Here is a 26904-nt window from a genome sequence, read left to right on the forward strand (position 1 = left end):
GGTCTCTGATAAGCAAAGTTTAGGTTTTACACAGAAGAATGCAATACATTATTGTACCTAGTACAAAGTGGGTTGATTCTTCTTATTTTGAGTTTCTTCAGTGCTTAAATGCTTTTTGCTAGAGAGAGATAGGTATATCCAAGGCAACTAATTCTCTCACATCATTTAAAAGTTGTAGGGAGGATTTGGTTACTGTGGACGACACTTCGGTTTTGGTTGACATATACCTACATTGTGGTGGTCCAAACATTGGTTCCATCAGTGTTTTTAATTTCAAAGGTTCACTCATTGCAGGAGTGATTTTTTTTTTTTTTGGCTATTTTTGACAAAAGTACAAAGAAGAATGCCTTCAGCTCTTACCCCCCCCCCTCATTGCCTTTTCAGATACTTTTATGGATTTGTATAGCTTTGTCACTGCATTAAAAAAAATGATTTTGTTTATATGAAAATATAATGCTCTTTGGGAAAATTGTCTGCATGATAGAGGGAAATAGTTGTAGCTTTGTTGCTCTAGTACTTAAATTATTAATAGTAGCAAACCTTTTCAGACCTCATAAACAATATGAGGACTGAAAATGTTCATATTGTTCCTGTTTCCTTAACTGAAATTACATTTAGTTAACATTTTGATTATAGTAAAAATGTATTAATAGAATGTTAACTGAGTGTTTCTGTGGTTTTTCATTTGCAGATAGACTATTGAAAAAACTTGATGAAGAAAAACAAGATCTTCTTGATGAAGTAAGTTTATATGTTATAATTATTAACTGGCTTCTTCATTTGAGTGTGGTGGAGTGGGGGTGGGGAAGCAATCAGTACCATGTCTCCTATTGCCTTAACCACCATTCTGGCCTATACATCCATAATTACATGAATGTGAAGTATCCATTGAAATCGATATAACTTTTGGATATTATAGAAAAAATGATATGGATACGAAGCATATATTATTTGATCCGTGTGGCCAGTTGGGTGGTTAAATACCATTCACATTCCTCAGCTCTTAATATAAGCTAGCAGTGCATTTCCACTTATCTTCCCATCACTGCAGAAATGCAGACCAGTAATAATTTGGAAATCTCCTTTTTGACATGGCTCTTATGCATTATTTCACTTTCTGCCACTTTTTCAGCACTTTTGTAAGGCTCTATTAAAAAAACCAGTCAATGGCATGTTCATTTCCTTAGCATAATTCCCTTAAACTTAGGCATTGTGTTATTCAGCCACACAACCTTCTTATATTCAAGCATACCCACCTAGTCCCTTTATCATTCCCCCCCCCCCCCAACTTTGCATGAAGTTACTTTCTTCTCTACAGAATACCTTGACAAAGTGTTTGTTAAATAATTCCTTTACAGTGATCACTTGCCATCATTATCGGCTATGAGCGTAATTCCTCCTTATTTATTTTCCCCTTCTGTTATTTTTTCCCCATAGCAGAACATTTTGATTTCCTTCAACTAGACTAGCCAGTTGCATCTCATTACTATCCTAGTCTGTTCCTTATTATCCTACATATAATTACTGCCTCCCGTTTTATTACTTTTCAAGAACTTCTTCCAGAGTGCATGCTTAATTTTTACTGCTCATCCATTTTGTGTGTTCTGCTCTAAAGGTTTTAAATGCATAGTAAACTTTTATTGGTGTGGGTAGTCTAAGAGAGATAATTCAGTTCTGCTCTAGAGACCATATATGAAACATTTTGCGAATCTACTTCAGTCCTCTATAAGCAGGATGATGGTCTTGCACTGCGTAGCTAAAATCATCTAACACCTAAAGAATTTGGCAAACATCTGTATCCAAGTAGTACTGAAATACACAGTCATGCATAATCTTTCTTCACATATCTTGTTACACATCATTTCCCAACTCAGACCTGCCTGCCCGCCCGCCCAATTTTATATATATATCAGTGCTAAATTCATCACTGAAAAAGTAAAACTGGAGGATATAAATAATCAAACAAGCTTATTTACATATTTACTTATCTCCAAACAGTCAAGCAACTGTCCATAATCTGATGCGTCAGTCATAGAAAACTTATGGCTGATAGTGCTGTCTAGAGTTGATCATAAGAAACAAAAAGCCTTTATTTTTTAAAACTACTTGCTAATCACAATGCCAGAAGAAAAAATATTCCATACATATACTTCTAAATAAATTCCATATGAAGTAATAAATCTATGAGTGCCTTAATTATTGACTCAGTGTACTAGTTACTTTCAGTCAAGTGGGTTAATCTGATAGTTTGAGTAATGATGTTCAGTATAGCAAGGATCTTGCACACCTGCTCATGCAACTGTGTTAAATGCTATGTCACACAGATTTACTCTCTGTTGAACTCGCTCACTCACTCTCACACACACACACACACCTTTGCAGTGATAAACTGATAACCATTATCTTTTACCCAAACTGCCAGTACATTTAAATCATTGTGTAGGATCTATATATCACCAGCAAACAATTGAATATTCCTCCTCAAATCATTCTCATTATATATATATATATGTGTGTGTGTGTGTGTGTGTGTGTGTGTGTACAAATTAAACAGCAGCAGTCCAAAAGTAAGAAGTCCTGTTATCTGCCTTCTCCAGTTCCACCACACTGCTGTTGCTCTTAATATATATCCAGAGTATTTGGTTGTTAGTATTCAAGGCATACTCAATGAATTACACTTCTTTGGTTTATCTTTGGCATGGTGGCTAGCTTTAACAAACCTTACAGTGCATAAACATTCATGCTTCAATATATTCTTAACCATTCTTGGAAAAAAAAAGATCTCAACTCACCTTTCCTTAACTTCATTAATACACAAATAATTAGACAGGAACAAATCTCTTCATGGATTAACATTTCCCCTAATCTTTCCTGTCATAAACACTTCACATTAGTAACTTTCATAGTCACTGAAAAACTAGGTATCCTTTTCTCCTCAAGATGCTACTTTTCACCCCCTTCTACTATTAACTGTCAAAATCCCAAATCAGCCTATCTGATTGTTTGGAATGTGCAATTAAACAGCAAATCAAAAACATTACTAAGCATTCTTAATGCTGTCTAGAGAAGAGTGATTTGGCTGATAGACGATGCATATCTCACCACTTGATTCAGTCGCTATCCCATAGATAGTTTGTTCCTTGAGTGCTGCTCCACTAAGCAGCATCCATCATTCCTCCACTTTCCATTAAGCACCTAGTAAAGCAAGAGCAGCTGCTACCCAACATCCTTTTATAGTCCACATATTTGTTCCAAACACACCAACATCCATGACCATGGTGAGATTTGAACTCGCATCCTGTTGGTTGGAGAGCAAGTGCATTGTGCACTGTGTCAACCAGAAGCCAGTAACACTGCAGTGTGTTAACCCAATGTAATAACAATGCTTTCTTTACATTTTAGAGCTTCTGAAATGTAAACAAAACAGCATTATTATTATTATGAATCAAATTCCTACTATGTGCCCTTAAGGGATATGCAAAAACTATATACCTGATAGTGCTGTGCAATTAAGTTTATTCCTGCTGTTATTACAGCATTATTACTAGCTTCATATTAACTGATTTATTTCAAATTAATCTCATTTGTCATGTCTCTAGTGCTCACATCTAATATTTCAGGTTTTTAAGGCACTACTAACTGCATATCAGTCCACCTAGATCATATTCATTCTCTGGATCTTTTCCTGCTATTTTGGCACCAAACTTGTTTTACTAGTGTTCCTTTCCCATTTTGTTTAAGTAGCTGTGCATCTTAGATTGGCTATGTACACACATTCTTGGATACTATGAGTATCCAACTCCTTTCTGATATCTTCATTTTTTAATATCATTCAGTCACTGATGCAAATGCCTTTGCTCTTCTAATTTTTCTCTAAAAAAAGGGGGGGGGGGGAATTACATATAAATAATTATGTTACTTACTTATCCTCTTCATACCTCATGCCATATAACACCAAGATCATCTCTTCCAGATACCTCTGTTCTGAGCCATCAGTTTGACTTCTCTCCAGCTCTTCCAGTCAGCCATTTTTTATTTTCTGTCATTCTCTGCCAAGTTAATTCAGGCTTTCCCTTTTACGTTTTCCTTCTGTGATCCATGTCAAAGCTACTCTAGGAATCCATTTCCATCTGAATTTTTATTTCATTGCTGATGCCTTTTTGCTTGTTAATTGTACATTCATTATGCTTAATTAAGTTAAATAATTAAATGAAATAATTATTTTACAAAAATAAATAATTACATAAAATTTGGTTAATCACCAGATGAAAGCTCTTAGGTGATTGATGAATTTCATCACTGGGTGATGAAATTCATCAATCTTAAAAAAACTTGATAAGAAGATGCACAGTAGAGCTGATTTTGTTCAAAAACTTCGGTTAATCCATTTTCTGCATATATCCTAACTGCAGAATTATCAAATACATGTAAGGTTCTTAGAATGTATGAGTTGATTTACACTGATGTAATTGCTAATTCAGGAGAGATAGGATTAATGACTGTTCCTGCTAGTAAGATATTAAATAATTCAACAATATCTTCATAGAAATCATCTCATTATAAAGAATCTTGGAATGATGTTTATGAATAGTTATATATTAGTGAGGAAATTAACCCTTTATCAAGTAAACATAATCTTTTTTCCTTTAAAATGAGCTTATTTTTATATAGTATCTACAGGGTGGTCATAATTAAAGAGGAGGTGTTCAGAACTCTGTAGTGAAAAATGGACGAAATTCAACCAAACTTGGTGTAAGTATACTGGAATGTGGGATTTTGATTTGCAGAAAGAAAAAAAAACAATAAAAAGTACAAAATTGCCATCCTGATAAGACTGAAGTACTATGGATCTCACCTTACTGGAATCACTTCTGGGTCTGGCTCCCACTGACATTTATTAATGCTTGTCATTGGGTTTGCTCTCCAGGGCCTCTCTACCTCCAACGAGGTAGAGAGGCTCTTTTTGCCTGTCACTGGTAGAATGAAATGGAATCACTGTTGAGTTTCCTGCTGAGTGATTCAGGTCAAGAGTAATGAGTTTAGCAGTGATCACTGTCACTGAGTAATCCCTAGGGTCACTCAGTGAGACTTAGAATGATCTTGTAGATCACTTAGAGTTTTTGGAGAGGTATCCATGCACTTAAACATACCTTACTGGAATGTGCATTGCTCTAGTCAAGCTTTACTATCAACAATGCAATAACACTAATGTCTCGCTTCGAAAATTCTGACGTTTGAAGGAGAGGAGAAAAGGTCCAGTGACAATAGAAAAATTATATATTTTTATTATTCTTATTACGTGACACCTCCAAGGAGTCCTAAGGCTCATCAAGGGAGGGCACCTACTCTACAACTCTAGTCCCACAGAGGGCTCTAAGGAAAAAGTGAAGGAATTTTTTTTTGGACATTAGAGAGAGCAAACCTAATTAATACTTGACATCCTGTTTGGTCCACAAATTAGCCTCAATTTATATTTTACAATTTGAAAATAGCAGATCTTTAGCAGTGAGGCCAGGACAAAGGTTCAAACAGATTATTCCTCAACAAGTTGACGAGGTTACACCTGCTGTTGTCGAACATGGAATGAATAACACACAAGGGTCCAGCAATGCTCGGCAACATCAAGACAACTGGACATGCAATATTCAACTGTGGGGCAAAGACCTCAGCATCAAATGCCCTTTGCCCCACGATCCCAAACCATGCACTTATAGTGTATGGTTTGAGTGGCAGAATTTTGTACTATTTTTTTATCTTCTGCAATTAAAAACCCCATGTTCCAGAGTGTATACTTACACCAAGTTTGGTTGAATTTCATCCAATATATTTTTCAATACAGGACCTCTGAATACCTGCTCTTTAATTATGCTACTCTGTAGAGCAAATGAAAGTTGATTAGAAAGAATCTTATTCAGGTAGTATGTGGAGAAAACCAATGCAGTCTATTATGGGCATAAATGAAAATATTTTTTGTGTGTATTTATTTTATACAGCACCTTTTCTGGGTTGTTATAAAGTTCACATTTAGAAATATTCATACAATTTAGTAAATGCATTGGTGATGCTTCCTCGATGTTACAGATTTTGCAGATGGTGGAAGACTTTTATGCCATTGCTAAAGTTGATTGGTCTTGAGGCGAGAGATCATGGTAGTGTTACATCAGTTAAACTTGGAGTTGATGGTAGCTCCTGGTTTTTCTGCTGAATACCAGTGGTGAGTCATGTCCTGAAGAATCATTCTTTTTATGTTTTCTTTTTGAGTAGTTTTAAAAAGATCAAAGTCTATGGTATCACTTGATGTTTCAGCCATTTTTGTTACTTCATTACTTCATCTGCAGTTTCATTTCCCTATAATCCCACATGGGATGGAATCCATTGGAAAATTATTTTTGAATCCTTATGTAATTTGTTTGTTTTTTGCTATGTCTCTAAGTATTTCTTGATGACTATTGTACGTTCTTAATAGCTTGAAGGGCTGCTAAGGAATCTGTGAAAAATATAAATTCCTTTTGGGTTTTGTTTATCCAAATGTTGCAGTGCTGTGTTAATGCCTATTAATTCTGCAAGGTATGAGTTGCATCCTATACTGTTGGTTGTTTTTAGTTCTATATTTTGAGAGCCATAGATGAGTACGCCACTCCCAGAACTACCATTTGGATTTTTGGAGCCATTTGTGTAGATCTTTATTGAGTCAGGTCCATATTCCATTATTTTTGAAAGAGTTAATGATCTCAAGATTTCAAAGTTTTCTAGGTTTTTTTTTTCTCATGTTTCCCTATTTCAAAATTAATAACTATATTTTTCCTGGCTTGATTTGGAGGAAATGCTGGGTAGTTGGTTATTTTATTTGAACAATCCAAGGGAATTTTATTTTCCATGATTTCATGCATTGTTGATTTTTTCTTTATTCTGTTTGTTGGTTGCCACTTTTTAAAAAGTTCACTTGTCCTATGATGTGCAAGGTTTGATCTTTTTTTCTACAAATTTAAAGGAACAAGGTTGGATTCGAATTCTGCTATTTTTCCAGGAGTTGTATTCCTTAGTCCACATATAATTCTAGCTGCATTTTTCTGAATTTTTATAAGCTTGTCTAAACTGGTTTGTGATGTTTGCAACCAGATGGGCGAAGCATATTCCATTATGGGTCAGATAATAGAGGTGTATGTGACTTTTAAGGTTTTAGTATCAGCTCCCCACTCTTAATATGAGATGCTTTTCATGATATTTAGTCTTCTTTTTGCTCTGACTGCAACAATGTTGATATGTTTATTGAAGCTTAGTGATGGATCCAAAGTAACTCCAAGATATTTGGGGGTTTTATTAAATAAATATAATTAGTTGACTGTTTAGCTTAATCTTTGGTCTTCACTTTCTGAGGTGGTTATTAATGGTAAATACATACATTTCTGATTTAGTAGTGTTAATTTTGATTTTTTTGGTTTTCACAGTATGTAGATAAACTTTCAATGCCTTTAAGTGACTTCTGCTATTTCTAAGTTGTTGTGAGCTGAGAATAGGACCAAATCATCAGCAAACGTAACTATCTTTGTTTCTTTATTTATATTTTTATCTAAGTCATTTACGTAGATCGAAAAAAGGAGTGGCTCAAAATGCTGCCTTGAGGGAGTCCTTGTCTTATTTTCACTTTCTTGGAAAAGGTATTATTTATTCTAACTGGAATTGTTAAATCCAGTTTAGAACTTTCCCTTCTATTCCAATATGACAAAGTTTGGAAAAGAGTTTCTGCCTCCACATGTCAAAGGCATTGCTAAAATCTATAAAAGCTGCAATGGTGGATTTGATAGGTTTGGTCTGGAAGGTATCTTGAATTGACTGGGTTAAGTAGAAATGCTGATCAGTTGTTGAGTGATTTCTTCTAAAGGCAGCCTGAAAATGTGCTAGTATACTATTATTTTAGATAGTAATTCAAATGTTGGAGTATCATTTTTTCCATCAATTTTCCTGGAATTGAAGGCCTACTTGTCATATGATATCATAATTTTTAATGTTTAGTCTGCTGGTTTGTCGAAGTTTGGTTTCCTGGATGCAGATAATATTAGCATCACGTTTGTCAGCTAGTAGTAATAGTTCATTTAATTTTTCTTTGCTTGCTGGAATAATGAAACTGGAGTATTGTTGACTCTTTACCATAGTAAATGGACCTATTCTGAAGTAAAATTCTGAGTTTCATCAGTTTTTCTGTAAATGTTCATTGTGATATGGGAACTCTGGAGAAGTTGCAGAGACAAGTGCCCAAAGCATTATCATTCTAGAATGTTGCTTATGAGAAACAGTTGAGAAGTGAAAACTGCAAACTTTAATGGGTAGTCAGAATATAGGTAATATGATAGAGCCATTAGGTTTGTGAGAGAATTTTACAGGATTAATGCAGATTATACATATATCAGAGGTTTGGAGGAGATGTGGGAATGAAAGCCATTCCTGGAAGTTGGGTAGATTTTTTATACATTGTGATGGATGAGTGAAATGCAGTGCCAGAATGTGTTGTGAATATTATGAGTGTGAATAAGTTTAAGGTTCAGTATTAGTTGTTCTGTGTGTAACCTCCCTTGTGAGTCACTTGATTCTGGGAAGTTTGTAATAATAATTATAATTTATTTGTTTGTTTAGCAAATGGGGTAAATTTACAAGAAACTAACAGTTCAGTTAAGACCTTCAGCAAAGAGTATGTGAAGGCAGTCATCAGTGATATAATGCATAGTTGGCACACATGCAAAAGGGTGACTGTGAAATTCCCCAAATATGTAATAAGTAGGCACAGCAGCCTTGTCCTAAATTTGTTTATCTGGCTCCAGAGGTGTCGAGGTAGATTAAATCCTGAAGGTTTGATAGTTGGATCTGTAATCAAGTACTTGTTTATAGTTCATTCCACTGTTCTTCACCCAGTCCTGGGGACATCATCTGGTACTTCCACTAGCCATATGCAAGATCTGGATGTAGGGTGGAGAGATATCTTAACGTATAGGAAGGCACATGTTATTTTTGATTTTCTTTATTTCTTTGATGGGGGCTTCTTCTCTTTTGAAGCAAAGCATGGAGTGCTTGGGAAAGAGAGCATGGGAGAGGAGTAGATCTTAAAGTACCAGAGGTGGTTCTCATTGTTATGTTAAGCTGTGTGCAGAAAAGTTGTGTGGTGACTTGAGCTCCAAACTGGTGAACAAATGTTAATTGTAAACATTTGTCAACACATGCAGATGCAAATATAAACAGACTTGTGGTGCTGACATGTGATGCATGGCTTATTTTTAATGTGACTTCACATTCTCTTGTAACATATGTCAAAATATGAGAGCCAGTAAATTGTAATTTTTGCATTCTTAAATTACTACTAAAATGCTTAGTATGTAGGTCTTAATGCCATTCAAGCTATGCTTGTCTAATGTTACAATCCTCACCAGAACAACAGAATATTAATTTCTTTTCTTTGATCCCTTCTGTATTTAAAATTCTGTATTGTTGTAAGTGATGGTGGTGTGGCTGTTAATGGATGTATCTACCTGTGCATGGGTTTTTTGTAGACACTACAAAGTAAAGATCCATCAGTGTAACATGTGACTAAGGTTGTATATGAAGGGCAACTGATTTCCTTTTGCAACGCGAAGTGATCCTTGGATGCAGGCAGTTCATTATCATTTCCTGATATAATGCTCTCAAGCAGTGTAGAGGATATTTACTTATTTACTGCTATCAATAATTGCTTTTTTCCAAATTAATCTTATTTCTTGATCTTCAGTATACTGATTTTACATTACAATTTTATTATTATTAGACTTCCGTGAAGTCAGTGACTCATGGCAGGAGGTCCTCCATTACACACACACACATACACAGCTCATCATAAAGACAATGCATTCACTGTCTCTAAACTCACCACACTTCCAGGTAATGCATTCCAACCACCCAAACTCTTCATACAAAAATTTAACTCTCAACCCTTGCTCATGCCCTTCTTATAAGGGTGACTGTGAAATTCCCCAAATATATAATAAGTGGGCACAGCAACCTTGTCCTAAATTTGTTTAGCTGGCTCCAGAGGTGTCGAGGTAGATTAAATCCTGAAGGTTTGATAGTTGGATCTGTAATCAAGTACTTGTTTGTAGTTCATTCCAAAGTCTTCTCCACCAGTCCTGGGGACCATCATCTGGTACTTCCACTAGCCATATGCGAGATCAATTTCCAGGGATGGCTCTTGTTCTCTCCTTGTGTCCATTCATTCTATGAAAAATCTGATCCACATTAATCCAGTAATAACTCCTTAGCCTAAGCACTGTTGTCCTCACAATTTTAGCAGAATGTCCCTGAAATTTAAGGTCCTGCTCCACCAACCTAGATTCTCTCAGCTCCTCCACCTCCTCTAAGATATTTCCACCAATCTCATGTGCTATGTTGAACTGGCAGCCCCATTCTTTTGCTCATTCAGAAAGTCTGTTAAACTTACAAGATCCATTGTACTCCTCATAGTCTTTCCTCCACTTTGCATCATTGGCAAATAACTGCATATTACTATTCAAGCCTTTCCCAATGATTAACATACAAATCGCTTGCAACAATAAATTAAACAGCAATGGACCAAAAACAAACTCTTGGGTCACATCACTGGTGACGTTCCTCTTCCAGGATATCTCTCCCCACACACATATCAGACAACCAATATCTCTCCGATATCTCTCCCCACACACATATCAGACAACCAATCTCCAATCCAGTGCACTAATTTACTATCTACCCCCCCCCATCTGTTCCAGTTTAATTACCAGCTTGTAATGTGACAATAAAAGGCTTTAGCAAAATCTAAATATACCACCATGTATGCTTCTCCTTTGTCCAATGCCCCTTTCACCTTGTTATAGTAAGCAAGTAGATTGCTAAAACACAATCTTTCTTTAGCAAACCCATGCTGTAAATCAAAGAGAATGTTGTTGTCATTGATCCAATTCTGAATCCTGGTACTCACTAGCCTCTCTAACATCTTTACTACAACTCCAGGCAAACAGATTGACCTGTAATTCAAAGCCTTAGTCTTATCATCCCCTTTATGAAGTGGAACAATTTTGCCCTCTTTTTTAACTTTTTGAAACTCGGGCAAATCTAAGACTCAAGACACTTTATTGACATCAAGTTTACTCAAGACTGAGTAAACTTGATGTCAATAAAGCCACAGAAATTGATGGTATATCACTGCATGTCTTCAGGGAATATTCCAGAAAGCTGTTGTTAACTCTCTGGAATATTTCCTGAAGACATGCAGTGATATACCATCAATTCCTGTGGCTTTATTGACATCAAGTGTACTCAGTTCTTCATGTACCTCCTGCTCACCCACCATCAGTGGCTCCTCCTTCGTTCGCACTGCTATCAAGTTCTGCATGATGTTACTTTCTTGAGGATGAAATACCTTTATAAAGTGCTCATTTAACATGGCTGATGTTCTGTTTGGTAGTTATCATTCTACCATTCTCTCCAATCAATATCATCCTTTCCTGTGCTGGCCATGTATCGAAAAAACTCCCTAGGATTTCTTTTGTCCTCCTTAGCTAGCTGTTACTCATGCTACATGTTTGCTCCCTTACCAAGCGAGTTACCTCTCTTGCTTACTCTTTATTCTTCTCGTACAATACACTATAACCACTGCTTATTTTTTTCTGCCTCCAGAATGCCTTCTTCCAAATTGCATGCTTCACCTCTTCATTCATCCATTTCACACCCGTCTTATTTGACCTTAGGAATCCAAGTGTCATCAGATAGTTCCTGAACAGGTTCCAAGCAGCATTGATCTCTTCTCCTTCCAATTCTTCATTCCATGATATAGTTGCAAACTGTCTCCTGAACTTGTCATAATCACCAGCCTTATAGTTACACATATATCCCTTTCTCAGAAATCCTCATATGACTGGTCACTACCCTATAGTCACATCACCAACCGGAGGGTAATTCAACATCTCATTTACAATAACATCCTCTGATGAGATAATCAAATCCCAAAACCCTTGATCCCTGTGTATCCTCTGTTATGTGCTACTTAAGGTAGTTATCTCTCATAAACTCTAGAAATTCATTCTCATTCTCTTTGTTCCCAGATGCTGCCTCTTCATTCCATTCTATATTACCATAATTAAAATCATCCATAATGATCGCCCTTATTAGCTAGACCAATTTCCCTATATATTTCCTTCTACACCCAACTATATGTTTCATCCTGTTCACCTCCACTTCACATCATACTGCTTCAAAACCATTAACACTCTTTGCATCTCCACCTTAGATGGGGATAACTCCTTTCCTCATGTAAAACATTATATCCATCCATCTATTCCTGTCTGTCATCCTCATCTCATCATATATCACTTATTCTAACAATTTTTGAGAAATTATAATCTATTAATGCTACAGTATTATTTCCTTTATTTTGAATATCTAGCATTTTCAATCATACATACTAGCTTATTTCTGGTTTTATAATAAGCCTCCCCAACTCCACTCTTCAGATGTAACTCCCCCCCCCCCCTTGGCTATTTGTATCTGTCATCACTGATCTTACACCTCTCCTCAGACCTGGTTGCTTCCCCCACATCCCTGGTCATCAAATTCTTTCTTCTACACACACACACACACACACACACACACACACCCTGCTACTGTATCCATTAACCACTCTTCTCATGCAGTGCCTCCCTGTCTATCCTAACCTTTCTCCCATTTCCCTGTTTGTCTTGTGTTCCTTCTCTTTCATTCTCTTTACTTATGCCATTCACCTCTGCATTCACAAGCTCTCACGCTACTTACCTTCTGTTCCACATCACCTCTTGCCTCCATCCATCTATCATATAGATGGATGGAGATGTATAAAAGAGATGGGCTGCATTTGAATGGATTTGGTGTAAGTCAACTGAATAAACTGTTGCTACATGAGTAATGACAAGTGAATAAAAGACCTGAAGTCTTGCTTCTTCAGTTCTTTTATTCACTTGTCATTACTCATGTAGCAACAGTTTATTCAGTTGACTTACACCAAATCCATTCAAATGCAGCCCATCTCTTTTATACATCCCCATCCATCTATCATATAGATGGATGGAGGTTAGGAACACTAGTTCCCAAGCTTTTTTGGATCATGCCCCACCTCAACACCTCAAAAATTTTGATGCTTCCCCTCTAGCATAATAGTCAACCAAGTTCTGAAAAAGTATAATATATTCAAATAAAAAAGGAACATAGGTAAAATTGTTTTTAATTTGACTTTCTTCAATGAATATAAATTTTATATTACACTTTATATATTAAAAAACATAAATCGAACTCAACTTGGGAAAATAAAATCCAAGTTATTGTGATCCCTCAACTTGATGTTTGCTGCAAAGAGTTTTTATTTGAGGCTAATTTAGTCAATTTCATTCTCAAATCCCCAAGGTTTGTAATATCCAGATATCTTTTTTTCAGTAACAAGTCATTTACATCACTAAAGCCACATCCAACTAAATATGATGACGGGAAGGGCAACACTAATTTTCTTGTAAAACTGGTTGAATTTGAGTATTTCGTTTGTCTCATCACAAAACCCATGTCATTGTTTCTTTTATGTTGAACAAAGTTCTAATAGAATCATCATTTTGCATTTCTGAGAGTTCTTCTTGATACTGTATAGCCACAACAGTTAAGTCCATTAGCATTGGCTGAGTTATCCAAGATAGAAAATCAATTTCTTTTAAATCAGAAAATCTGTCATTTAAATCATGAGCCATTTTGCTCAGGTGATCTGCAATAACAAGTACAGCAGCATCAGTTATCTCACACTTATTTAGTCAATAAAATTGGTCAAATTTTTGGCTGAAACATTCTCTTGACATAATTGCAGAAATGCAATGAAGCCAAATGTCTTAGCCTTTACATCAACAAGGGTCTTATTTGCTCCTTGCAGTTGCTTATTTAACATATTCAGCTTTTCAAAGATATCTGTCAAATAACTCACAAATGCTTGACCATCAACTTTTTGTAGGAGTTACATTTAGGTTTGTCATTCAAAAACTCACTAAAAATATCAAATAGTTCCATGAATCTTCTCAAGCAATTCCCCTCTGACAGCCATCTCACCTCAGTGTGAAGCAGTATTCTTACATGGTCAGCAGTTTTATCCTCACAAAATTGTTTGAAGAGACGCTCACATTTGGCATTAGCTTTGATAGTATTGATACATTTTAGAACTGAATTTAATATCTCATTTAGAACAGCTAAAAGTTTTGTGGAAACTAAATTTTCTCTGTGAATAACACAATGCACAGGCAACATTTCAGGATTGTCATCCTTCATTAATTTTAAACAGCCATGTTTGTTGCCCCTTCATAACAGGAGCATCATCTGTAGCACAAGATGTAATATTTTTCATTGAAAAATAAAATTATTAATATACAATAAAATTATTTAGAAAATTATTAATTTTCTAAATAATTTTAGAAAATTAATAATTTTCTAAAATTATTATTGTATATATCAATGGCAGTAGTTTTTGATATATACAATAAAATTATTTATTTTATTGTACATTAATAAAATTAATATACAATAATGACAGGAGGATGTGGAGGAGACTTATCATCAACAGTGACCCCACTTAAGTGGGAGAAGCTGCAGAAGAAGAAGAAGATATCAATGGCAGTAGTCGTGGTTTTCAATGCTTCACAGAACAACATCTCTTCAGTAATTTTGCCATTGTCAATATATCTTACATAGGCCATCAATACAGCCTCACTGTCTCTTATAGTTGTTTCATCCATATGTATTGAGAATTTCCTTGATCTCAACTTTCCAACACGTTGTGTTTCCACATCTTTAGCCAACTATCTATTCTTTTGCTAACAGTGTTATTGTTCAGTGGTATTCCTTTGACATCTTAGTCATCTTTCTCCAGGACTGTTTTGAGAAAATTTGGTATGCTGGCTTAATTAAATCCTCCCCTATAATATGATTTTTTCCTGATTTAGTTATGAGCAGAGATATTTTGTAACTAGCTTCAAGAGTATGATTTTGAGTAGCAGTTTGTACAGAGATCTATTGTTGATCTTTTCTCAAACTTCCTTTAGAGATTTAAATTGGTTCAAATCATAGTTCACATAAGCCTTCAGATTGATTCTTCGAGATGACCTTTTTTCATTGATTCGTTGGTCAAACAGTGTTCTCACAATAGACAGAATGGTCACCATTCATCCTGAGCAGCGGGTATGAAACTGAACTTCAAATACTCATCTGAGTAGTGACGAACTTTTTTCTTGCTTGTGCTACTCATTTTATGCATGGAGTTAGCAACTGAAAGGAAAAAAATAGGTTTCTAAGGTATACTGTATGCATGTGTGGATTATACAAGGAAATTAATGGTGTATAACATGTATTTATACTACTACATAATAAATAAAAAGTTAAAACAATAAAAAAGTAAAATTTTAAGTCTACTGTCACAAGCAGAGAAAAAAAAACAATGAAATATGAGAGATTATGTTTGTTTTCAACTGTCAAAGAAACACCTAATACAATTGTGGCAAAGTGTTCATTTTATTTAAATTGATAGTAGTGCAACTTTTGAGTAATCAGAAAACTAACAACGTGTAAAACTGTTACATAAAATGACACCTCTTAGCATAAAAAACTGATAATACATTAAAAAATTAAACAAACTTGCCTCATTGTTTCTACAGCAAAAACAAAAGTTAAATTGGCACTGGTTTTTTTTTTTTCGGAAGTGACAGATGCTATGATCTAACCTTAACACACTTATGTTGCCAAGTACACTCAGGTCTCTTTTTATACGGATTTGAAGTTATGCGGTATAGTACACCCACAGATACGAGACCTTTCGACACTTCTGTACATGTCAACAGAAGGAGAATGCATTCCGATAATAGTGTAATCCAGCGTTTCCCAAACTTTTCCTATGACGGAACACTTCACAAATTTTGAAATTTTCATGAAACACCTTGGTTATGTTGTAATATATTAATTAATAATTGTTAATTTAGCTGATTTTTATTATTAATTAATAATTGATCATTAAGTAATAATTAATTAAACATCAATTAAACATAAACATCGTTAAATTAATTTGTGCTGATTTTCATTGACATATCCCATTCTGATCACCGAAAATTTATAATATTATTATAAGTACTTATGAGTGAATGCAGACTTTTTCTCTTGTGTGCTGGTAATTTTCCCCTCATTTTGTACATCCTGGAGTTGCTTTGTTGGCTGGAGGTGGATGGATTACTATCTGTTGCATCACAAACACCTTCAATAAGAGATTTCTTAATACCAAAATTAAACAAAGTTTCTTATTTATATTAAAATTTAAATCTGTAGGCCCTATTACTTTTAAAAAATCATGGCACTACGGTTTAGAAACACTTTCACCCTACAATATGAACTTGTGAAGAAAGTATTCAGTATTACTAGATCTGAGAACCGGATACAGACTATCTTCATCTTTGATTTCAGTGGAAAAATTTTCTTTATACTTCCTTGCAGATTGGTCACTAACATTTGCAACACAGATGTTATTTCGTTCAGTTTTGAGAACAGAGGATATGCCACACGTTGTTGTAATCGGCCTGCAAGCAATTTTTATGACCTGTCATAAACATCAGTATTCCCTTTTCCAAATGTTGAAAGGTTTCAATGTGTGAAAATTAACGATAATTTATGAATATTTCCACGTTTAAAAATACACGGCTTGGTCACTAACACTTGCTACACAGATGTTATTTAGACGTTTTGGGTCTGAGCTTTTCGACATATTCACGAATGTTATTCTCCTCAGAATATTTCCACTATAACATTTATTCATGAAAAGTGCTTAAAAAACTAAAATGACAAGTTCCAGGAGAACTTGTCATGGAACACTTGTTCACCTTCCGCAGAACACTGTTTGGAAAACCGTGGGGTAATCAATCCATGTTGATGTTGTGGGATGAGTTGTTTATTATTACATGGCGGAAAATTAACTTCTCTTTTATGAACCACGTGTAGTTTCTAAAGTGGTAACTATTTTGCTTGTATAACAGTTGGAAAATTTTACTTACAAAGCATGTGATTTTGCGTGTTGTTGACCAATTTGTTCATCGCCGTTGTACATAATGAACAGCGTACTGCAGCACATCCTGGCGTAACGTGATAATGTGTAAGCAGCGAGTGCTTGTGAAGTTTAATTTTGCACGTGAGTAAGTGTTTGTCTTTTTATTATCGAAAGTCTAAATTTTGCTAATTGTTATTTTAACAAGTTCGCTGCCACGCTACTTCAGCATAGTTTGTTCCCGTACTCCAAGCAATTTCACTTCTTCAAGGTCAGTACGAGTAATCTCGTTGCCGGCGGTAAGCATCATACGAGTATACTCGTAGCTGGCATGTGTGGCTCATATACCGACTATGAGTATACTCGTAGTTGGCAGCGAACATGTTAAAGATTTAATTTGGCCCAATGGAGGAAAAAAAGCACCAAAGAAAAGCAATTTCTTTGGAAATGAAAATTGCAATTTTAGATCGCTTAGCAAAAGGAGAGGGATCTACAGCGATTGGTAAACATTTTAATTTAGGCGAATCTACTATAAGAGCAATTAAAAAGAATGAAGTCGCAATAAGAAAATCTGTCATTTCTGGCACAAAACTAAGTGCCAAATTATCATCGTACTGAAGAGATGCTTTATTAGAAAACACTGAATGAGTGCTCATAATTAGCATTGAAGAATTAACTTAAAGAAGAATTCTTATAAGTGGTTATTTAATTAAACAAAAAGCTCAGTGGTTTTATGAACAGACGAAGCAATTGGAGCCAGGCTGATAAAGAATTTTCGCTCTCACTGCAAAGGATGGTTAACTGGGTTTTTAAAAAGGAATGCACTTCATAACGTGAAGATTACAGGCAAGGTTGCAGCAGTAGATGAAGAAGCAGCCAAAAATTTTCAAGAGAAGTTAGCCAAAATTATTGAAGATGGTGGATATTATCCCGATCAAGTGTTTAACGCTGACGAAATAGGATTATTGGAAGAAAATGCCTAGTCGAACTTACATTGCAAAGTATGAGAAAAAAAAAGCTAGTGGGTTTAAAGCAAGCAAAGATTGAGTAACGTTGTTATTTTGTAGCAATGCATCAGGAGATCGAATGTTGAAACCCCTTCTAGTAAATCGATTTCTAAGACCACGTGCTCTAAAAGGCAAAGATCTAAAACTGTTGCCGGTACATTGGATGGCTAATACAAAGGCCTGGGTAATAACTGCTGTATTTACTGAATGGTTCAATAATTGCTTTGTACAAGAAGTGGAAACATATATGAAGCAAAAAGCTCTAGATTTTAAAGTTTTATTAATTGTTGACAATGCATCAAGTCATCCACATTTAGAACATCCAAATGTGCAAGTAGTGTTTTTTCCACCCAATAAACAAGCATTATTCAGCCATTAGATCAAGGCATAATTGCTACTTTTAAAAAATATTATGTTAAGCACACTTTTCAATTTATATTGGATAAACTAGAAAATGAATCATTAACAGTAACTAACGTTTGGAAAAAATTTTCTATTTTGGGCTGCTTAAATCATGTTGCATCTGCTATTGCTGAAGTAAGACCACAAACTCTAAATGCCTACTGGAAAGCAGCTTGGCCTGGATGTGTTGCAAACAGTGCAAACATCTACATTATCAGTTGGAATCATTACGTTGGCACATGAAATTGGTGGGGAAAGTTTTGATACGTTTAGCCAGAACGATGTAGACAAATTTCTTGTGGACAATGCCTCAAGTGATGATGTATTATTGGATATCGATTAACTTTAGATATTGTCGAAGATCCAGAAAACGATAGTGAAGCGGAAGAAAAACCTGTCCCCCCCCCCTCGCTGCAAATATAATTCGAGAAGGTCTTGAACTGTGCAATAAATTGGAAAATCATTTTCTTTAATGACACAAATTATGAACGGGCCTTTAAATTCCAACGTGAGCTGAAGAACTGTATGTCTGGATATCGCGAGCTGTATAAAAAATTAGTGAAATCATCATCACAAAGTTTGATCACTGATTACATTGTCAGAAGAAAAAATCGGCACAGAACGAGGGTAAAGCTAATTCTGTTTGTGAAGAACCATTGCTTTTACCATATGATGCACTGGCTATCTCTTCTGGTGATGAAAGTGATTTTGCAGTTCACAAACATTGCCGAATATTGTCTAATAGCGATGATAATTCCGATGACAAAATGTAAAAAAAAAAAAAATTGTTACTTTTTAATAACATTAAATGAATAAAACTTTTAAACAAACTTAGGCATTCTTATTTTTCTGAATTTTCATAAACTATTTTTATGCGATTTTAGGTTTATTTTAATTCATTGCTTCGGTTTTATGCAGTTTTAGAAATTATGGAACGTATCCCTAATTTTTCAATGTAAGTTAGGCCTTTTTGTGCGATTTTTTTATATGTGGTTTTCTGTGGAACGTATTTACCGCATAAAAAGAGACCCGACTATATTTATGTTGACTGCTGTACCAGTGTTGCCAGCTTTTTTTCTCGGAAAGTCAGGGTTGCAACATTGATAATTTATTGCTCACGATGGTGATTTTTTGACTATATCAGTGATAAGGTGACGAATGCAACATCATTTTCTAATTGCCCCTAAAATATTCAAATTGTTGACCTGTGGGGCATATGCCCCCATTGGGAAACACTGATCTTTCAGATCCATCTCACAAATTCACAAAATGAATTTTTTTCTCTTCATACATCTCCACTAGCATCCCATTCATCACTGTCTCAACTCGTCACTCTCATACCTGTTATCTTTTACTCATCTTAGCAACTTCATGATATCCATCCTTCCATTCTCCTAGTTGCCATCCATATCATTTGTGCTTACTGTCACTATTAATTCTTTTGCTTGTTACTTCCTCATACCTAGTGCTTTAATCACTCTGCTCAATCTACCTGCTGGAAAATAAACCATATGCGCCTTCTTATTTACCCTCACCTCTAATAATTGAATCCCCATACATAGTCACTCTCAAACCCACACCCATATATGATACTAATGTACTATAGGTCAGGGCTGTCCAACCTTAGGTAATTGGAGGGCTGCATAAATTGCGGCCCTGGGATAAATTAAAAAAAAAAAATTTATCCCAGGGCCGCATCACAATGCATATCTAGTAATTTGGTGAGCAGCAGCAACACAACCTCGAAAACTGAACAAACTAACAACACTAATTGTGCACTAATCGCTTGCTCTCATTCCCCTTGAGTGCCTGGAGCATGCACGTTGGAACAAAACAGTGTAAGAACGCTTCTTTGACACATCTAATATTTGAAAAACACATAGGTATATAGTAATATAAAAGCACCAAATAAAATTACCAACATCGAGATTATCGATTAATAATAGAATTAAAATATCTAATACGCATTCGATACTGAATGAACGAGGATGGGCTGGCAATTTGGGATTTAGCCGACCAAAATGCATTCTTAATTGGCTTAAGCCAATATAGAAAATGATGGTACAACATGACAAAATTTCATGCCGGCTGGGGCATCTCCCAGTTAAACAAGGCTCCCGTTGTTTTCACCAGGGAAGGGCGAACTGCGAAAAGTCAGCTACTGGAACAAATCTGAAAACACACCCCCACACAACATCACCAAAGTTAAAGATCAGTACTATCAACATAAGAAGCCTGAATGGCAAACAAACGGAGCTAGCTGATGAATTAGATAAGATAAGATCGACATAATAGGGGGTGACTGAAACAAAAAAAGAAAAACACTGGTGAGATCTTTCTGAGAAATAAATACAAAATGGTATATTCAGGCAATGACAATCAAGGAAAAGAAAGAGTAGCCTTAGTATTCAACACAAAATACAAGGCTAATCTTGAATGGCAGGCAATCTCAAGTAGAGTAATGTGGGCAAATATGAGAATGGGAAACTGAACAATGAGACTTAATTGTGCCTATGGTCCCACAGAAGGTTCTACTAAGGTAGAAGTGGAGGAATTTTTTGAAGCTTTAGAAAAAGCAACTGACACAATGAAAAAGGAACAAGGACCTTGTTGGTCCTTGTTTAAATCCACAAGGATTTAAATCACCTATTTAAATCCTTGTGGATTTAAATAGCAGAATAGGAAGTGATTGTCAGACATACAAAAATATTTTGGGAAAATATGGAGAAAAGAGCAAAGCTAATAATAATGGCAAATATCTGTTGGATTTCTGCTCAGAACATTGATTGGTTATTGCTAACATCATGTTCCAACATAAAAATGTGCACAAATTCACATGGAGAGAAGAGGCAAGGAATAAGAAAAGTCTCATTGACTATGTTATTGTTGATAGTGATGTTTTTCCCTGGTGCAGGACACCAAAGTATACAGAGGATTTAAAATTCGAAGTGATCACTATTTAGTCTTGAGCAAGATAAAATTGAATTTCATATTGAAAAGAATAACATGTAAGAAAGTTTTAAAGCGAATAAAAGTTGAGTAACTCTCAGATGTGAACTGTAGACTAAAATACACAAAGATTATTGAAGAAAAAAATGAAAGAGTTTGAGAACAGGAACCAAACCTTGGAGATTCAGTGGCAAGCCTTGAAGAACACACTGATTGATTCAGCTAGAGAGGCATGTGGTAAAGTTGTCTCCAAGGATAGAAAAATTAGAACTCCAATGTGGACACAGGAAGTTAAAGAGGCAGTGAAGGAAAAGAAGAAAGCATATCAAAAGTTCCTGGCAAATAAGTCAGCCACTGCTCTTAGAGAATACAGAGACAAATGTAAGAATGCTAAACACTGTGTAAAACGAGCTAAACAAAAGTCATGGGAGGACTTTGGCAAGAACATAGAAAATAAATATCAAGAAGGTGGCAAGATATTCTGGAGGTTGTCGAACAAGGCTTAGAAATGGAGGAAAGAGTGCTGTAAAAGGAGTTAGAGATGATAAAGGTGACATGAGAACGGGAGAAAAAGATATCCTTGAAGTATGGAGTAATTACTTTGAAAAACTGCTAAATGAAACAAGCAAATGATGACAGCACAGTGGTAAAAAACACTGCCCAGGCATGCAGTCAGGAATACATATCCATACTTGAAGTAGAAAAAAAAGCCATCAAAGGCTTGAAATGTGGAAAGGCAGCAGGAGTAGATGATATTTGACCAGAAATGCTGAAGTATGGTGGTAAAAAAGTCTTACAGTGGGTGCACTGCTAGTTCAGAATGCCTGGACAGAAGGACAAATTCCTGATGATTGGAATAGCGCTCTCATAGTACCCATGTATAAAAAAGGGCAATAAAACTGAATGTGAGAATTACAGAAGTATTTCCCTACTGAGTGTTCCTGGTAAGATATATGCAAGTATACTTGAGAAACAGTTGAGAAGAGTTGTGGAAGAAAAGCTTGGTGAAGAACAAGCTGGATTCAGGTCAAATAGAGGCTGTCAGGATCAAATCTTCACTTTACAACAAATAGTGGAGAAATCATGGGAATATAACAAAGATCTGTATTTAAGTTTTGTCGATTTGGAAAAGGCATATGATAAGGTGCCAAGAGAGAAGCTATTCAATACGCTACATTTATATGGTGTCAATGAGGCATTATATCAAGCAATACTTAGTTTTATATGAGTTGTAAGTCAGCAGTTAGAATTGAAGGAAGTACAGGAAGATGGTTTAATGTTAAATCTGGTGTCAGACATGGATGTACATTATTCCCTCTGTTATTCATTATCTATATGGATCACATTATGAAGGAAAGTGGTATTAAACATGATATCAAAATTGGAGGTGTTAATGTCAGCTCTTTGCTTTATGCGGACGATGTTATACTTCTAAATAAATCCGCTACAAGTCTGCAAGATTCACTGACTAAATTGAATAACTGTTGTAATAGATATGGTATGAAGGTCAGCAATAAAAAGACAATGAAAATAGGCAAAATCATTGAAAATGTGAACTGTGTTGTGAATGGAGAACCTGTGGAACAAGTAAAACATTTTTGCTACTTAGGCACGATTTTTACTGAAGATGGTAAATTAAATATAGAAATAGACAACAGAATCAACAAAGCTAATATGGTAGGAAGTCAATTGAATAAATTCATATGGAATAAGAGAGAAATGAGTCGGAACACTAAATTAGCTGTATACAAGACAATGTTCAAACCAGTTTTAACTTAATGTATCTGAGAGCTGGGTCAGAAGTAAAACACTTGACCAAAGACTAGAGACCGCAGATATGAGAGTCCTGAGAAAGATTAGAGGTGTGAACAGATGGCATCAATGGCAATATCATATTAAAAACGAGGATATTAGGAAAGAACTTGACATTGTCAGCATCAAGGAATGCGTTAGCAGAGCTAATCTCAGGTGGTATGGTCACTTAAACAGAATGGGCAAGGAAAGATGCAAAACAAGTGTTCTCTGCTAGGTTGGCAGGAAAAACCCAGAGAAAGACCAAGATATAGGTGGATTGATACGGTACAAAGTGCTTTAGACGATAGAAATATAAGATCTGATAATGTTGGAGTCTTGACAAGTAACAGACTGATTTGGAGGAAAATTGTAGATAGGAAGTTACTAACGATGTAAATTTTTCGTTTAGTACTATCATATCCTGTACACCCCTTGAGAGTACATGGCAGGAATTTGATGATGATGATAATATGCATTCGATTCAAATTATCATTTTATTTATTTACGCTTGTGAAAATCAAAATCCACAGACGGGCTCCCACAAAATCGCACCATGGGCTGCATGTGCCCAATGGGCAGTGCTTTGGACAGCCCTGCTATAGGTTGATCAACCAACCTCTCTTGTATGGGCTCAACATAAAAGACATTGGACACCTCTCTGTTCCATAAATGCGTATCATTCTCCTCATCATCAGTTCCACTTTAAAATGCTAAATTATTTCTAATTTCTCTTCACTATCTCTACCAGAATAGAACAGATTGGTCGCACTTTCATTCTCAATACCTGGCATGCTCATTATCTTACAATGCCCTAAAAATTGAGTATAATCCACTGACATAATAAAAAAAGGGATACTCCTAAAGAAAAATAGGCAAAATAGCTATAACAGTTAATCTATTGTAACATACGCTGTGTTCTCCACTCTCTCCAAATTTATCTACTATCGCTCTCTCTCTCGAAGAAATATGCAAACCGATAGCAGAAGAACCACGTCTGCAAATAAACAGCACAAATATCAGTGACATTAAATATGCAGATATTATTATTCTTGAATAATGTAGAGCACAATTGGAAAAGACAAAACATTTAAATGAAGAGTGCAAAATTTGCAGAATAGAAATCAATTTAAGTAAAACTAAAACAATGAAAATATTAAGAGATGAGGAAAAATTTTCACTAAACTTAAAAAATCATGTACTTCAACAGGTAAAGCAGTTTATATATCTTGGCAGTCTGATCACTCATGACCTCGACATAGGATGATCTAATATGGTTAAATTACACAAAATATAAAAAAATTACACCAGTTCAAAAAACGTCAAACTAAAACTATAAAACCGTTATTATATCTATGGCAGCTATGAAGCTAAGACATGGAGACTCAATAATCAGAAACAAATACAGAAAATTAGAGCATTTGAAATAAATGCTTAAGAAAAATAAATAAGGCTCACTGGTAAGAACAGAAAACAAATGAGCAAGTCAAACACAAATTAAACCATAGAGACGGAGAGAAGATATCATAGATATAATTCTTAAACAATTAAGTTGGTACGGACACCTCCAGAGAATGTTCTTTCAGAAAACATAGCTTTGATTGGAATCATTGGAGGAAGATGATGAAGAGGCAATCAAAAAAAGAACTAGGTTACATGCTCTGAAGGAAAGGTTACAGCATCAGAGAGATAGAGCCAGATGGCAAAGATTTCTTATTCATATGGGACTCAACCCATCATCTGAATGATGAGAAAGATGATGATTGTATTGGACATGTGAGATGCATACACAGTGGTACACTTAAATTTCATAAAGGCTTTTGATAGATTGCCACACCATAAGTTATTAAGTAAATTGGAGGAGATATGATTGGATGCTAGATTAGTTAGTTGGAGGTGAGCAACTGGCTCTCAGATAGGTATCAGTAAGTTCTATATGGGGGATATTGTATTCCAGAAGAGGAAAGTCAGTAATATGCTGAAGGAATCTGTTTTGGGGCCATTATTAATAATACTAGGACACAGATAGGTATCAGTAAGTTCTATATGGGGGATATTGTATCCCAGAAGAGGAAAGTCAGTAATATGCTGAAGGAATCTGTTTTGGGGCCATTATTAATAATACTAGGACAGGTTTAAGTGGAGATCTACAACTGTTTGTGGATGATGCAAAATTGGGTATAGAATGAGGAGTCAAGCAGATATTATGACCTTACAGGAGGTCTTGAATAGATTGTATGAGTAGTGGTCAAGTCTGTGGAACTGTCAGTTTGATGTTGCAAAGTTTAAGGTTCTGAAATTTGGGCAGCAGTGGAATGCAAAATATACATTTTGAGAAATTTTGGAGGAGATTGAGGAAACAAGAAACTTGGGAGTGATGGTAGACAAAGATCTGAAGTTCAGAAGTCACATTGTGCAAGGTATGAGGTCATCACATCAGATTATTGCAATGATGCAGAAATAAAAAGGTTATAGTTCCATTGTATAAGGCCTTGATCAGGGCTCATATGGATTATCATGCACAGATTTGGTCCCCTGGTTTTCATGGTGATAATGATATATTAGAAAGGGTCTAGAGAAGACTGACTAAAGTAGTAACTGGTTTTTGGGATATGGGATATGAAGGCAGATTGAGGGAATGCAATTTGCAAAGTCTTATGAATAGGAGGAGGAGAGGCGATATGATTGAGACATTTAAATTAGTAAGGGATTATTATCAGGTTAATGGAGAAGAAATTTTTCATAGATTGGGAGGAGAGGTTAGAACAAGGGGCCATCCCTAGAAACTGTATATGGAGAGCAAGGGCACAAGGAGTAGGTTCTTTGCATGGAAAATGGTTGGCAAGTGGAATGATTTACTTGTGTCATAAATGCACATACATTAACTGAGTTAACACAGTTTGATAGTCTTTGTGTGTACCTTCCATGATGATTATTTTGACTCCATTGAGTCATGTAAATACTTATAATTAGGAGGTATTTTTCAGTATTAATATTAACTGTGATATTAAAAGTTAAAAAGATTAATTTCATGATTATAATGCCTACATTTGTCAGAAAGGATTCTGTGGTTGAGAGAAATGACAGTTAATTGGATTCTAAGTATTCAGTGACTGTAACTGTATATGACTGTGTGGTTTCATTAATGCATGGGATTGATTTTTAATAACTGGAAAAGATTTAATGGTGGTAGTATATTTATGTAAGTACTAGTGGATCCAACGGGTAAGAGATTTAGAATGAAGTCAAATGAAATTTTTCATGTGACCAGAACAAGTGAGGATGAAAGATATTCCAAGTAATGATAAGAGTTTGAATGAATGCAAGAGGAATTTTGACATTAAAACTGTACTTTGAATAATCTGTTCTCATACAGGATGACTCAGAAGGAATTAGTAGAAATTCAGGAATCCATTCCTTTAGTGATTTTAAGCAAAACAAAAAAAGTTTACATCAGCAAGGATCCTGATACTAGGGGAGATAGTCATTTTATGATTTGTTTGCTAGTAACTATGGCACTACCTAGCTGCACCATTATTTTATATTATTATGTAACACTTTAAAAAAAATGGAAAAAGTGCTCCTTGTTGGATATCTAACAAGGAGAGTAGGAAATTAATCTCATCAGAAATATAGGAACATTTTGGAGAAAAGGACAAAGCTAATAATAATAGTAAGTAT

At 35.3% G+C, this 26904-nt stretch overlaps 2 protein-coding genes across 4 annotated transcripts in view; one reads left to right on the forward strand and one right to left on the reverse strand.

Moving 5' to 3' along the window:
• LOC150105259 (leucine-rich repeat flightless-interacting protein 2-like) overlaps positions 1-26904 on the forward strand; it is a 308848-nt gene that overhangs the window by 221187 nt on the left and 60757 nt on the right. For all 3 annotated transcript variants that reach the window (XM_090394023.1, XM_090394022.1, XM_090394021.1), the window contains one exon: positions 692-741. In XM_090394023.1, the coding sequence (XP_090250149.1) occupies positions 692-741 (50 nt within the window). The remainder of the gene's footprint in view (positions 1-691; positions 742-26904) is intronic.
• Positions 15196-26904, reverse strand: part of LOC150105260 (uncharacterized) — a 235239-nt gene continuing 223530 nt past the window's right edge. The window contains exon 10 of the mRNA XM_090394025.1: positions 15196-15318. Within this exon, the coding sequence (XP_090250151.1) occupies positions 15312-15318 (7 nt within the window). The 3' untranslated portion in view covers positions 15196-15311. The remainder of the gene's footprint in view (positions 15319-26904) is intronic.

This window comes from Typopeltis vanoorti, chromosome 6, assembly GCF_054136105.1.
Source record: "Typopeltis vanoorti isolate ZY-2024b chromosome 6, IOZ_Tvanoo_1.0, whole genome shotgun sequence".
Classification (NCBI taxonomy): Eukaryota; Metazoa; Arthropoda; class Arachnida; order Uropygi; family Thelyphonidae; genus Typopeltis; species Typopeltis vanoorti.